General features: G+C 47.1%; 1 protein-coding gene across 2 annotated transcripts in view; it reads left to right on the top strand.

Moving 5' to 3' along the window:
- The window catches only part of LOC128888330 (uncharacterized), a 260,580-nt gene that overhangs the window by 207,894 nt on the left and 38,085 nt on the right, over positions 1-14,601 (top strand). For both annotated transcript variants that reach the window (XM_054145069.1, XM_054145068.1), the window contains exons 7-9: positions 4,263-4,580; positions 7,773-8,076; positions 8,792-8,937. In XM_054145069.1, the coding sequence (XP_054001044.1) occupies positions 4,263-4,580; positions 7,773-8,076; positions 8,792-8,937 (768 nt within the window). The remainder of the gene's footprint in view (positions 1-4,262; positions 4,581-7,772; positions 8,077-8,791; positions 8,938-14,601) is intronic.

Raw genomic sequence — 14,601 nt, 5'->3', positions numbered from 1 at the left:
GTGGCGTGCTAGGGAATTAAAATGGTGGAGATTCCAACGATTCGAGTTATTTTTACGCGCAGTTGCGTGTAGAATAACGTCAGAATATTTTGTCAATTTTTGCTTTCGTGAATCATACGTTTTAAAGCACACTGTTTAGTACTAAGGGCGTTAACTAAAGTCAACTATAAAATATACTAACGTAAGCTGTGCAGCTTTACGAGAAATCCGAGACACGTGACCTGATGCCAAAGGTTTTCCCTGATTTGGAGTTCGACGGATTTAAATATCTCACGAATCTAATTTTCCCTTGGAAATATGTAACTTGGGGTCTGTTCGATAAGAGATACAGGGGAGTTCCATTAAAGTCTCCTTCGAGCCGTACGTTCGATTAATCGACGAAAGGGTCAGGGGTGGCGTTGCGCGATTAGAAGTGATTTTCGTGCGTTCGTTAGTCGTGACCCAGGACAGGGGGAGCTCGATTTCCGGAGGGGGTAGCCGACGTTTGCCATTAGACGCACATCCGATAAAGGATTCGCGGAGGTAACGATGTCTGCGGTGGAAAATTAAACGGAAGGACGAGCGTGGGGGGAAAAAAGATAAATCGCCGTTACGTCGAACCTGTCACGTTTCTCTTATCGAGGATGGCTGTCGGAGGACTCGGAGACCTCGAGATTAACGATTTGGCGTCGCGTTTTGTTCGTTTCGAAAGCGACCCTCGTTTTGCAGCTCCATTCGAACGGAACTGCCGCAGGAGGAACACTGATTTTCCTGGTTAATTAAACAATAGGAAAAGAAGGAAATTTAAATCACAAACCATAGAACTGTTTCAATTGTTATGACAGAAATTGTCATAATGTAGACCCTTCTCTTTCAAATAGTTTTAGATTGTTCATAAAAGAAATAAGAATTTAATTCTACCTTATGGGGGCTACCAACAATTTTCCTTTATCGAAGGAACGTTTTGGATGCCTATTCGTTTATGAAAAAGCCCACGTCGAAGCTTTCGGGGTTAAATGCCGTGACGACCTGACAATCGTCCCTTTGGTCCCTTAACGAAGATTCCCGCTCGCAAAACCGCCGACTCATTTTGCCCTATTTGGACTTCGTTAAACTTCTGTCCCGTGTCGAACGGCGCGGGGTTCGAGTCCCACGTGCGAACAGTTTCCCTATTTTCGAAGGGCTTCCCCCTTTCTGCAGTCGGACGGGAGCGCAATCTTAATGGACGAGCGAAGCGACGAACAAGCGAAGTTTCACGGTTCGCTGTCCTCGGCCAGGCGCCGAGCCAAAAAGTTCCCGATCTTTTGGCGAAATTCCATCGATCCGATGTTCGAGATTACGCAACGCGACGCCCGTCGGTTTTCAAAATTATACATCATTCGTAAGCCGTAGATTACATTGTCATTACATTCCAATCCAAAGAATGTGTGTTGGGACCCGTTCGTCCCCTCTAGCTCGGGTACCTCGGGATCGCTAAACCCGTACTGTAGCTACATTCAAATGTAATATTAGCTACAGCCCCTGAGGGCAGATTTGGAAATGTGTCCAAACACGTACTAATTTAAAGGATACTATTATTACTGGAGTCAGATTTAGGGTTAGTTTCTAAAAGAATGAAAAGAATGTCAAGAAACCAGTCGACTGTACCAATTTGGACAAGTAGCTGTGTTAAAGTTGATAAGAAATGGTAACTTTGTGCAATTCGTGCGACGAATGACCATTCACGCGAGCCTAAATGGTGCCCAATATAATTCCGCGAAATTGCTCGCGTTATACGTTGCGCTTTGAGGACTGTGATTTGCTAGGGGCCGTGGCCATAGCCTGGATATTAAATTGAACGCGTATTTAGGAAAGGACAGACGTAAACTCTGCATTAATACCGCGTTAGGGGGAACGTTAATTGAAATGAAAAGTGTCTTTGACGATTTCTGTTTGGGAAACTGTCAAGGAAGTTTCAAGTTATGCTACGTGGATTCTTGACAGATTTGAATACGATTTGATGACGCTGTTGCCTTTCCAAAGCTGTTGCCGCGGTATTTCTCATCAATCCCTTTGTGGAGCGTCATTCGACGCGAATTCGAACCCCGACTGAGACACGCGCGAGTGAAAAATTCGGGTGGAACGGGTCACCCTCGGAGAAAAACGAGTCGCGGAATTTGTTTAAAAGCACTCCATCGAATTGAATCCCTCGAATAAACTTGTAACGGGCGGTGGGGTTTTTATGTGTATGTGTGTGCGCGTTGTGGTTTTTTTTTCCATTTTCATTTAGAAATGTTCGATGAATCTCGGCCAGAGTCCACACCTCTGTTTAGGTGCGATCTGTCGGAAAATTGAATACATCGATAACTTTTGCACTTCATGGAGTAAATAAAACACAGAAAACATTCGATATGGAGAAGTTCGCAGCTATTAGCTCGGTATTACCACATGGAGGTTGCTGCGAGTGGAGACCCAAAGGGAGATATTGTAGAAAGAGAAGCGTGGAAAAGCGGAGCATTGTCCGATCGTTCGCCAACTAAATCCAGGAAGGGCAACGGAAGGGCGAAAGAGGAGATTTTCGCGTGAAAAACGGTGGCCCCTGTGGATTTCGGGGGGACGCGGCCGTCGTCTGGTCGGCGGAGAGGACGTCGACACGAGGAAACCAACAATTATCGGTTCGCCTTGGCGGATGCGCCCCCGCAGACGTGCCCCTCGAAAGGTCAGGGGTAAAGAGCTCGATGTTATCGGCGGATACCCTCCGCAGACACCTTCCTCCCCGTCCTCGAACACCGTCTACGCGGCGCGGCTTTCCAGAAAACCAGAAGCCAAGATTCCAGAGACGCGTATCTAAATCACATCTCGCGGAAAAATCGGCTACCTCTTTTTCCTGCCATTTCTTTCTCGCAGCTACGCGCAGACCCCGTCTAGCCATCCCTCGCTCCTTTATCCTCGTCCCCGAGCATTCCACTCCCCCGGTTCCTGCGCGTCTTCCCTCCCGTTCCCTTCGTCTCATTCTTCCCTCTTCCCTCTCCGCCACGGCGCAGCCAGGCTTTCCTTTTTGATCCCCGATCCTCCGAGGCGAGGACGCCCGCGAGCAATTTGCGAGGATCCGAACGAAAAAAGCTCGTTCCTCCCGGAGCCTTCGGTGCTCTTTTGCTCGTCAGCCGTAGCAGATTCCGGCGCAAGTACGGCTTCAGCCCTCGTTTCTTCGTGTTCCTCGCGACGAATTTGATCTCCGACCGCGATAGTCGCGGGAATCGCGAACACCCGACCGTCTTCCACAGCGTCTACGTTCGTCTGGGCGTTCGTTCGGTGGCCTCTAGGCGGGAGTCACTTTGTCGAGGAAACCAGACGCTACGGTTTCACTTGGCGGGATACGTGATAGTGGAAGAAGTCGACGGCGTCTCGTGCAACCTTGAATCGCGACAGGTGCAACGTTTGCGCTGATCGACGTTCCGGATGTTCAGGAATTAAAGAGGATCATGGTGCCGCCACGATTTTTGAATAAACCTGCGTTAGGGATAGTTAAGAGACTCTGCGAGAGAGACAGAAGGAATCAAAGTCCAATAATAATACAATCGAGCGAAACATTTCAAATATTTCTGGAATTGTTTGTAAATGAATTCTGGGACCAATTATGCCCGAAACCGAGTTTTTCAAAACGTGATGGAGGCGGATAGCAACCGGTGTTTAAAAAATATATCGCACAAAGTGATTTTTCGACATGGAATTTTTTGCGCTACGGGATTTCGAAGAAAAACGAATCTGGGTCGCGCCGCGGGTGATTGAGGCAAGCCCTCGGATCTAAATTTATTTAAAACACAGGAACGTGGCTCTCTGTACCATATGCGCGCAGTTAGTATCGCACAAATAACCCCGGTCCCATCGACACTCTGTGTACAAAGCAATTTACGCATAGATCGTTACTCCAATAAACCATAGCTCTCATCCCCCAGTTTGAAGTTAGTAAAAAAAAATCTGCAAAAAAGAGAATGGTGACAAAATCGTTGCAAAGCGAATCCTATGATACATGTAACTCGTGTTCCATTTGTTCTCTGTGTCCCGTGAAACCCGGCCAAATTTTATCCTGTGCTTTGGCATACGTCGATTTCATCAATTCGTTGGAAAACTTGCTTGCATCTTTTAAACTATTTTCGACCCCTTAAATTTCTGTTATCGTCGCTAAAAAAAAAAAAAAAACGTAACAATTTTGTGCAAACCCTGCAAAGTATCCTCGAGATGAAGGTGCTTCGCGGATGTACGTTGTCAGTGTCGCGATGCAATTGGTCGTCTTGTCGTTTCAGTCGAAGAGTTGGAGTGCCTGGCCACCTGGAAGGAGGGCAGTAGCCGCTACCTGGTCGGCCGTTTACATCATGGACACGCGTCGAGTAACGAAGATCGATACCGATGCTTCGTCTACGAGAAGGCTGGCCAAACAGTGCAGGGTAATCTGCACAGAGCTGCCATGGGCATGGGAGCCGTGGATCATGATGTCGGTTTACAGAGCGGACCTGTGCCCGAGGGTGCGGCCGAGATATACCGGGTGGCGCAGAGCGGAGACGCCACGTGCAACGGCCTGTTCAGCCCTATGGAGGGATCTCGGACCATGACTCTCATGAAAGGTAAGAGTTCTTCTCTTTAATCGTTCATTTCTGTGTACCGAACGCGATCCTTCAACCTCTGACGGGCTCTCGACGTCGAGTGGCAGGGGCGGCGCTACCGTGAAACCAACGAAGCTTAGCCTCGTGCCTCCTCGTATTCGTTGACCTCTTAATTTACCTGCCGTTCGGAAGCATAGATCAAAATTTTAGTCAGAGTACTTCGTAGGTAAGAATCGATATCGTAGATGATTCCATCGACGAGGTTACCTACGAAATGCAAATACGTGTCAACCGAGTATTCTGCCTCTACCAATCGCTGCTTGTATCTCTACATTCTGTCCCCTATCCCAGAGACAACATAGCATTACCGCTACCCTGACGTTCATATGTTATTATTTAGTTTCACGAGTCTCTGGTTTATCCCCTACCAGATCTAACTAGCTGCCTCTCTAAATTTATCTCTGTCATAATAATCCCTGACCTGGAGGGACGCTTCGCGTCCGTCGTTAGCGCATGTCCACGTTCATTTACGCGTGCAGTGGCGTTCAAAATTGCACGATTAGGGCGAGCGAGTAGTAGACGAGGAAGAATAAGGTCAAGGGGTTACGGAATGCTCGAGAGGGTCTAGGAAGGAAACGAGAGAAACGAGAGGGCACGTCTATCGTCTGCGAAATCACAGCGTGAAAAATTCACTCCCGTTCTTTCGCAGTGTCATTAACGGGACGCGTCAAAATGGCGGTCCCGAGCGCCAAGGAGGAATATTTACACGCTACTCCACTAGTCTGTGTACAGTTTCCTTTCTTCTCCTTCCGGTGCATCGCGCTCCTGTTTCCTCCTTTTTTTTTTCTCTCTCCCCACCGTCACCCTCTTCTTCCGGAGTTTGCCAGCCCGTATCTTACCGCGTGCAGTGCCACGGCAAACTTCGTTAACGAATTCTACTTCGGTGGATCTTCGAGATCGCGACGTCGCTTCGAGCTTTTTTTCGCCGAATTGCGCCAAAATAAGGTCTTCTTTGGGAATTAATTACGGGCAGATGCACGCAAACATTCCCTAAAAGGAAGAGTTTTCGGACTTCTGTACATCTTCGGAACTGAGAAATTGTTGTTTTCATAAATAACCGTCTGTGCGTGGACATTGCGATTTGAAACGAGCGAAAGATCCATTTCGTACGAGTGTTCTCAGAATTTTTTGGAACAGACGCGGAGCATAAATATTAGAAATCAATCTCGACACAGATTGGTCTCTTTTTCGAGGCATCGCGCCGCGTCGTTCGCAGACCCTCTCGGTGGGAGGGAGTTACAAATTCAGCCTTCCGTCAGATTTTATCTGTATCGTTAAAATGCAGATTGACAATACGCAGCGGGGAATGGGAAATATAACGGACGAGGCGACGCGGGGGATGGTGGGAGAAAGGTACGCGCGAAATCGAAGAGAGAAAAAGCAATGGGGGGGGGAGGGGTGGCTACCACAAAAGGATGAAGGACGACAGCAAGTGAAACAAGGGGAATGCCATACGATTTTTACGATCGCAGAATTTGTATCTCGCTCGTCCGCGTCCATGGACTTATCGATGGAGCCGCTGAATTATTTCCATTCTTTCCCAGGTCGCTGCAACAATGCTTTTACGTGCCATAAAACTGGCCAAACGTGCACCTCGTCAGCCCTCCGTTTCTGCGCTATCCCCCTCCCGCACCCTTTTTTCTATCCTAGTATTTCTTTGGTTTTTTCTTTAGGCACCCATCTCTGTACGTTCTCATCTTTTCTCCTGTGCTCCTTTTTTTTATATCGTATCTTTTACCCTCCCATTGTTGCAATCCTGCTATCCCCTTTTTCTCCGCTCTTTTTCTCCCTCTCCTATCTCGGTCGCTGTTCTCACCTTTTTCCATTGTCCAAGCGCGAGTACAGTCTCTGGAGAGCAACAGGGACGGAAATCAATTTTTTTTTAAATTAAAACGTGTGATGGAGGACGGGGATAGGGGATGCAAAAGTGCTGGCAACGTAGACGTTGTAAATTGTTCTTACCAGCAAAGTATTATTTAATTAGGAAACTACCTGAACAACCACGATCAATCGTAAATATATTCCTGATATTATCGAGATCGTATTCTAGGCACGCTCTTGGCATTGTCTCTTCCCATCCCAGTCCCAGCCTTCGTTTCCCTTCCACCACTTCTTGCGCTTTTCTGGCCTATCCGTCCGTCAGTCTGCAGGTCATTCCTCTCGTTCCTTTTGCCAATGAATCCACATCCCCCTTTGTTATCCATTTTCCCCCGTCAACCCTTTCCTGACTGCTCGACACTATCGAAGTGGCTCCTTCTCACGCCCGGATTTTATATCCCCGAGCCTGAAGTGAAACGCGCGCGAAAAGCTCTGAATCGAGGGAGAGAAACGACGGTTCCGGCGGACTGGACCAACGAGGTACTCGAACGATTCTGTTTCGCCATCGAATACCTACGTCGACGTTTTATCGGCTGTCGTTCCGGAACGTCGAGGACTTTACGGGCCAGGACGTTCGAGGTGACTGCGAAAATTTTTGGAGGCTGGCACGTCCGGCTCGTCTCTTTTATCCCCTTTCGTTGATCTCTTCCTCGTCCATCGATCGATGTAGCAGTCACATTTTACAATGGAGCTACCTGACAACAAATTTTTCAACCGCAAACTGAATCCTTTCGGTCCAAACATATCGTAGTTCGTTTGACTCCACCTTCTTGGTTATGTAAGACGCGGATACTAGAATATGATAACTCAAACATATGATAGTTAATTCTCGACCTCCCTCCCTTCTAACAGAATGTAGAGGGCCAACATTCGTTCGAGTTTAAATATCCTGAAATCAAATTCAACCAGCAGACTTGACCTTACTGGTTATTCAACGCACGAATCAAACGCTGCGATCGAAGACAGTCAAACACAATTAACCCACCTATCCGAAGCCCATCTTCCCCTTCCATTGTTCCAGAACGACGACGACGCGTCCCTTTGGCGCAGTCCTCGAATATTCCGTCGCGACGGTGAAACGAACCGTGCGATACGAATAAAAACCAGGGGGCAAGTTGGCAATCAGGAATTACAAAGTCCATACTCTAAATACATTTTAAAAGCAGAGGAACGCTCACGCTTAACGAGGCCCTGAGAGGTTCGAGGATCCAGTTGGGGGAGGGACTCGAGGCAGTTCAATCAGCGTTAAATAAATTGGTTCCTGTGCGCTTTCAGTCTCGCCACCCGGCCAGTGTCGATTTCCCAATTGGTTGACCGGCCATTCCAGCGGCGGCGGACTGACCTGGCACACCCTCGACCTGACCAGGTCTTACACGTTCCATCCGCGGAACGCTTCCCTGCACGTGACCAGATCCAACACCAGTTCCTCGAGATTCGACAACGGTGGCCCGCTGGACGGCCAATACGTCCCTGGCCAAGAGGATCAGGACGTGAAAATCCTGTGCAACAGCGTGAACCAATCGAACTCCGCGCAAACGATGACGATGACCATGCTGGTGGCGCATTACACCGTCGGATGGTGAGTACACGATTTTCATTTCACGTTTCCTCTTGAATCGCTGCTTTCCTCTCGGTGTTTCGAACCCCGGTCGCCCCTGTTGCGGCTTCGAATCCTTCTTGAGCGCTCCTGAGGTGTAGAGTTCGCGACTGGAAGATGTGTAATCTGCCAATCGTCCTAGGCATTTATGCTACGACATTGCATTTAACACCCTGAGCCTCTTCTTCCTTCTATCCATTTTAAATCCGTGAAAAGTTCTCCAAATGTCCAAGAGTTTCTCACAAGAACACGAAAATACGTACCGCGTTACCTGAAATCACAATTTAAGGGGGTAAACTTTTATTTCGCGTGTCATCGGTGCTCGTTGGAAGGAAAACAATAAAGAAGCAGAAAAAGTAACGGCACGCGAGCAAAGTAGTATATTTCGGGAGAGGAGAATCCCGGGTAAACGGCGCTTCACGAGCATTAACTTGGTACACGGTCGTTTCGTTACAGCGGGTGCATTTTCGTCGTCGCAATTTTTTTCCCGCGGTCGACGCGACAAAAAGGAGAAAAGAGCGTCGATAATACAGTGTTTTGAGAAGCGGTGCAAACCGGACGCGCGCGACAACGGTGTACATACATTGTTGGCGTAAATAGCGCTGTTGTTTGCGGCGACGAAACGTTTTGTCGGCCCGGGGAAGTAGAGTGCACGCGAAACGCGCGCCTTTTTATACCAGTGGCCTTCTGTTTTCAGTCGGAGCGGTTTTATGTGCATGACGTTCTACCGAAGGGACGGCCACGTGGTGGAGGTGCAGACCGGAAGCGCCGTTTCGAGGCCGGAAGAAGCTTGCAGCACGCCCCACTTTCAGCAGCACAACATACCCTTCCTCACCTTAGTCAGTGAGTACAATCGCCTCTTTGTTCTTCTCTTTCAGTGATTTACTTGACCGTGTATCGCGATCAATTCCCTTATACACGGGTACATACATCCTTTTTGAGCGAGATGCACAGCGATGTGGTCTACGACCTCGTTTCAATAGAAGAGAAAATTCTGTTGCCTCTGGCATGGAGATTTATGTGATTTGGTCGCCAAGAAATTTTATTCTTTTCAATTTGCACCCCTCGAAGGATAGAAGGGTCTGTTGGTGGTGATGCAGGGCAATCTGTCGCTAAGATTCAACAATGTAGAATGCTTACTTGTCAGTTGCCACTGTTGATTTATCAACAGACCGTTCTACGTTGCCATCGAAGCGTTCTGCCCTATGAAATATTGCAGAAGGAGGCCACATCCCTTCACTGTTTAAATGGAATATTATCGAAATTTGCGCAGCTTTGGATAATGCTTTTAAAAGTGTACGAATGTTTACTTAAAAAATTTGTTCGCGTGAATTGGACTCAATTGGAGACCCGCCGAGTGGTGGACTCCCCAGGTGCGGTCGATTTGCGTGACCCTCGAATTTTATCGGGTTTACGATGGAGGGACAGAGTCCGAGGAAAGAAAAACACCGACTGAGAGGGAAAAAATATGCCTGGTGGAAACTGGCTCCGCCACCGATAAACTCCGGAGAACTCGAACTTCGTGGAAAAGTTTCTCGTGGCGCGGCACGAGGATTTAGTGCGCCAACATTGTTGCTCGGCAAACCCGGCTGGAAAAGGAGCAACGTCGAAAAAAGGAGAAAAGGGAATTGGCCGATCCTTCTCCAATTTTCGATCGATTCGAGCACGGAATCTTTCTCTGTTTTATTGGGAATCGGAGCCCTGCAGCCATGGAATTAACCGACACATTCCCCGCAATTTTCTATCGACTCGAACGCAACACGATTCTTTATTTGTAAAAACAACAAAGAGTCAAAGTTGTTTCTCACCCGTGGACACACGGCTTTCCTATTCGAGCTAGAAACTCGTGGCTTAACAATTTAAGGTAGAGCTTCGAACAAAGAAAATAAAAAAAATATCCTGTATTCCCAATATGGAGTTTGGTTCAATTTAACGTCACTCTCTTCTGATCTATACGAAGCGTATCGATCGTTGTTCGGTCCCGTCGCTAGAGTTCAAACGATGGAAAAACGGAAAAAAGAAAGAGGGCAGCGGTGGCCTCGGCGATTTGTCAAAATCCCACGAACGAGTTAGAAGTCATATACCTATCGTTGGCTGGAACGGCTACGTTTACTTCCTTCGGCCGATAACAGCGCGCGCGCGCGCGCGCGCAGGAACATGTCCTGGCTATGTCACTCTGTGTACGCTGGCTGTGTCGATGTTATGCAACGGTTGGTAAACGAATCTTCCTGGAGAAATTGAATTTGTAGGGAGCCGGTGAAGCGCGTCACGGAAATCGTCGAAACCGCACAAATATTTTGTTTCATCGTTTCCACGATGGCTCGTGCGGTTTGGTTTCGTGGCTCTGTTTGCCGATCACCTCTTTCTCCGTTTGTTTTTTGCTCTGTTTTGTTTTTTAAATTTGTTGCCGGGTTCGAGGCGTGCCGCGACCGCTGCAATAGTCGTTCTTTTTTTTAGACGAAACCGTCGCGGCCTCGACCATGCGATTTTCGTGTCAAAAGCACTTTGTTGCTCTAGGGTTCCTGCTTTGAAGGACGACGCCGTGTCGTTGTTTATCTTTTGCGGTCAGCGTGTGGGTGTGTGTGTGCCGTTTTACAGAGTCGTCGTGACGCTTTACGAAATCAATATTTAATAAGGGTAGAAGACTTGGAGTTGGAAATACTTTGTAAACAGAGCAGTACCGTAGAAGAATGTTTGATCGGTATCAGTAGGAAGATATAATCGTTAGGATAATAGAATTGTCTGATATTAAACTTTATTTCTATTTATAAATTGAAAGTTAGGCTCTGTAACTCGTGGCCAGCGACCAAAATAAATCAGGAACGCTGCTTCGACTGAAAGCCAATCTCCGTGTAACAACATGTACCCTGTAGGACATCACCGTTTATGATATTTCGGTGTGCTTCTCAGGGATTCTACTCTTCTAGGCCGATCGTGGAATAAATTTTCGGAAATTCACCGAGAAAACAACCGACAACCCCGGTTGCTTCTTCTCTCGAATGTATACGCCGGTGTACCTGACACGAATCCAGGCTGCGATATAATGTTTGGTCGGTCCCGCCATCTCGAACCGCCTTCCCTTATCCTAACACCTTCCCCACCTTCTTCTCTTCTATTTCTTTCCTCTTGGTTTCCTCCTCGCCGCAGCTTCCACATCTTCGGGGAACGGTCGGTTCCCAAGGGTCGGGGTTGTAATCCCGCGGGAGTTATTGGATTCGGTTTGATCCAGTAGTTGCTCACTCTCTCTTTCTCGATCCCGTTACCTTCCCTCGCAGCAGCACGCCTCCTAGAAATGTTCGACTCGAACGCACGCGTCTCAATTTTCTTTTCCAGCATCGGCATCGCTCGGAACGATTAACCGTAAGTCCAAGTGAACTATGTTCACCAGTTTGCTTTTGTTCGGATATGCACATTGGAAACAGGGACGACTAGGTAAATTCTTGCGACACTCGGAAGAAAGAATTAAAGATTCTTTTCGACGAGGCTCCGTGGAAACGGATTTTGGCACAACCGATGGAAACCCAAAGCCTAAAACGACTTCAAGCTCAAAGTTTAACGCGTTGCCCCATCCCAACGTAATTTTACGAAGCTGTTAGATTATAAAATTATAATCGTTCTAGAATCGGTGGGAAAGTTCGTGCCGTAGTTTGAATCCATCGAGCAAAACTCGAGCTTAAGCCTGTTCCGGGACCCAAAGTACGCTTAGAGTAAGTACCCTTTTGAACGGGACACTCGCAAGGCGATCACGTGATAGGTTGCCCACTTATTTTATTTGGGCATCGTACGTACTCGATAGTTAATACCGATCATGATTCCTCGAGTGTTTACGTACACTTGATGTACGATCATAAATAAATAAATTTCATGATCATTCATCGAGATCTAGCGCAATCGCGTATTATTTTATTTTTATTTCAACCCATCGGCAGAAAAGATTGCACACCACTGCTCGAAAACAGTAAACGGTGTGAGACGGACAGGAAATGAAGAGACCGAGAAGCAGAGTACAGGAGCAGCTAACTTATATAGCGAGATTTACTCCTGGACGGCCTTGAGCGGTCAAAATATTTGGCCCTCAGTGTAAACTTCGAGCGACGAAAAATTCATTCCGTTGGCGTCTCTCTGGATCCGTGTTCCACGCGATAGATCACTCCTTTTCCCAGGGAAACCTCTCCTCTCGAACCAATCCTCCTCCCTGCAGCCTGCAGCCATAAGCTATACTGTGTATATCCGACGGTGCAATAAAGTGGCCCATCCACGAGCCATCCATCTTTTTTTCTCCCCACGCAGTATTCTTGGTTGGTTTTCTTGTATCCTCTTCCTGGTTAGTTCGCTCACCTCCTCTTGCCTCTTCTTCGCTTGCTTTTTTGTTCCCGTTTTGAAATGTTCTCTCGAACAAAGTTTTATGGAATGACAGAAGGACATTGGTATTCCGTCTACGAAGGAAAATTGATCATCAAGATAGGAGTAATTGTTAAAGAAACACTAGTACAGATGTTTGCAGATCTCATTTTTTAGAGAAATTAATAGGTTCAGGACTAGCAAAGAAGAATATATCCTCAAAAATACATGGTACCTTCCTCGACACCGAGAGATCTAAAAATCTCCTTGAGTCTACGATGAAATCACTGCTCTAGATGGCGAGGCTCGTACCCTGATTTCCACGTTTCCGCTCACCAGACGCGGAAGAAGGGAGATTAGTCGCGGATTCGTCGTCACGAATGGCAGTAAAACGTAGGCGACGTCACTGTTAACTTAATCACCCAGCCCACTTTATCGTTATCGTGTATCCAGCGACTTATAGTTTTACGCGATGTTCGGTCCGCTGCGACGAAGCTACGCGGATAACGGCGCTGTAATTTCGACAATCTAAACGACGACCGCAGAGATAGAGGGCAAACGAAACTCGAGTAACGAGCTAGACACGAGGAGAATCAATGATTTATTTTATCGTGTCTGTCCAAAATGTCAGGTCTGAATTAGATATAAACTCTCGAATGATTCATTAAGAGGGATAACTAGTTAGTACCTCCTAATAAAGCGTATAAAATTTGCAAAAATTCCTCGACCTACATTTTCTTCCAAGTCTTCGGAGGAGAAGTTCCTTTGCAAGGACAAGATAGATCTTAACGGAGGTTCGGTTACTCCATTCTTTCTAGTCTATCATTCTCAAGAGAATTCACATTGTAGACATACATAAATAAAAATAAGTAAGCACGAACCGTACACGTGGACTCGAGTGGTAGAAAAAAGAACCCGAATATCTCTATATTTCCAATTCATCGATTGAATATTTCTTCTGCGCGAACGGATTGCGCGCGGTTCGAGCCCAATTCGTCGAGCAATTTTATTTTTGTCAACGAGGCACGTGGCCCTAATGGTCGGTACATAGGCGCGCTGGCAATCCCCGAGATTCCATTTTGAAGTTAGATTGATAGGGATCCACTAAGCGTAATAAGTGGCGGGGCCGAGAATTCCTGCGGGATGGCTCGAAGTTGTAAGAGGTCCGGAAGCAAAATCATCATCAACTGGATGAGTGAAACGATTGTAAGCGGCGGCGGTTGTAAGTGCACTCACGACATCGGTTATAACGAGCACGAATCCGGCCAATTCGAAGTTACAGGAGGGTAAGAAGCAAAGTCTGGAATTGATCGTGAGTGAGTGGAATGGAACCGGGAGAGAAATGAATCCCTTGGGTAGCGTAATGTTCTTCGAGAGCGCGCTCGGTTCGCCTCGTGGCCCTCCTCGATAAAAAATGCCCCTTAATGAAGAATAAGGCGAAACAATTTGAACCGTGGGCAAGGGTGGACAGACGATTAATAGAGGGACGGAAACGCCAAGTTCTGACCCGTGGAAAAAAGTATACGCCTTGGGAGAGAAGGAAAAAGTCGTTGGCAGACTTAGCTAGAAAGCTACGCGTCGATTATAATGCACAGTTTGGGGAAATGGATGAAAAATAGTGTTCATGCTACTACTACATATAACTTGCCACTACGACGCGACGTCTAGATGGCGGTACGTTGTAATCACACGAGTTGCCACAGAAATCTACAGATGACGCCATAGAAAATTTTATCTCTCCTATGTTGTGTTATTTACGATAACATACTCCCTTCAAGTTTCATTCAAGAGTTACAGAATTGTACGAACACCCACACTCCCCTTGTTACTTTGCATTCGTACCTAGCTGGTATGTAAAGTGTTAATTACCCTCGCGGAGGAAAACCGTGTCAGTTTGCACAGCAGTCGTAATAAATGAGAAATTCAGATCTGTGTCCTGTTTCAACAATCCCCTGACTCTTTCACCTTCTTTTAAAGTAGAGGAAGGACAAGGGATTCGCTGTTCGAAAAAGCAGAAATCTTTTAAAGAGTCGTCGGGTGTATTACGTAAATCGGGAGCGGACGACGGAATGACCGTAAGGAAGAACGTAAGAGTACCCAGGGCACTGGGTCTAACGAGCTCGAATCCCTGAGCAATTAAGCTTTGCTACAGCGACACGTTGTTTT

This window comes from Hylaeus anthracinus, unplaced genomic scaffold, assembly GCF_026225885.1.
Source record: "Hylaeus anthracinus isolate JK02 unplaced genomic scaffold, UHH_iyHylAnth1.0_haploid 11994, whole genome shotgun sequence".
Classification (NCBI taxonomy): Eukaryota; Metazoa; Arthropoda; class Insecta; order Hymenoptera; family Colletidae; genus Hylaeus; species Hylaeus anthracinus.
The sequence above is the reverse complement of the archived record's forward strand: the minus strand, read 5'-3'. Positions and strand labels throughout refer to the sequence as shown.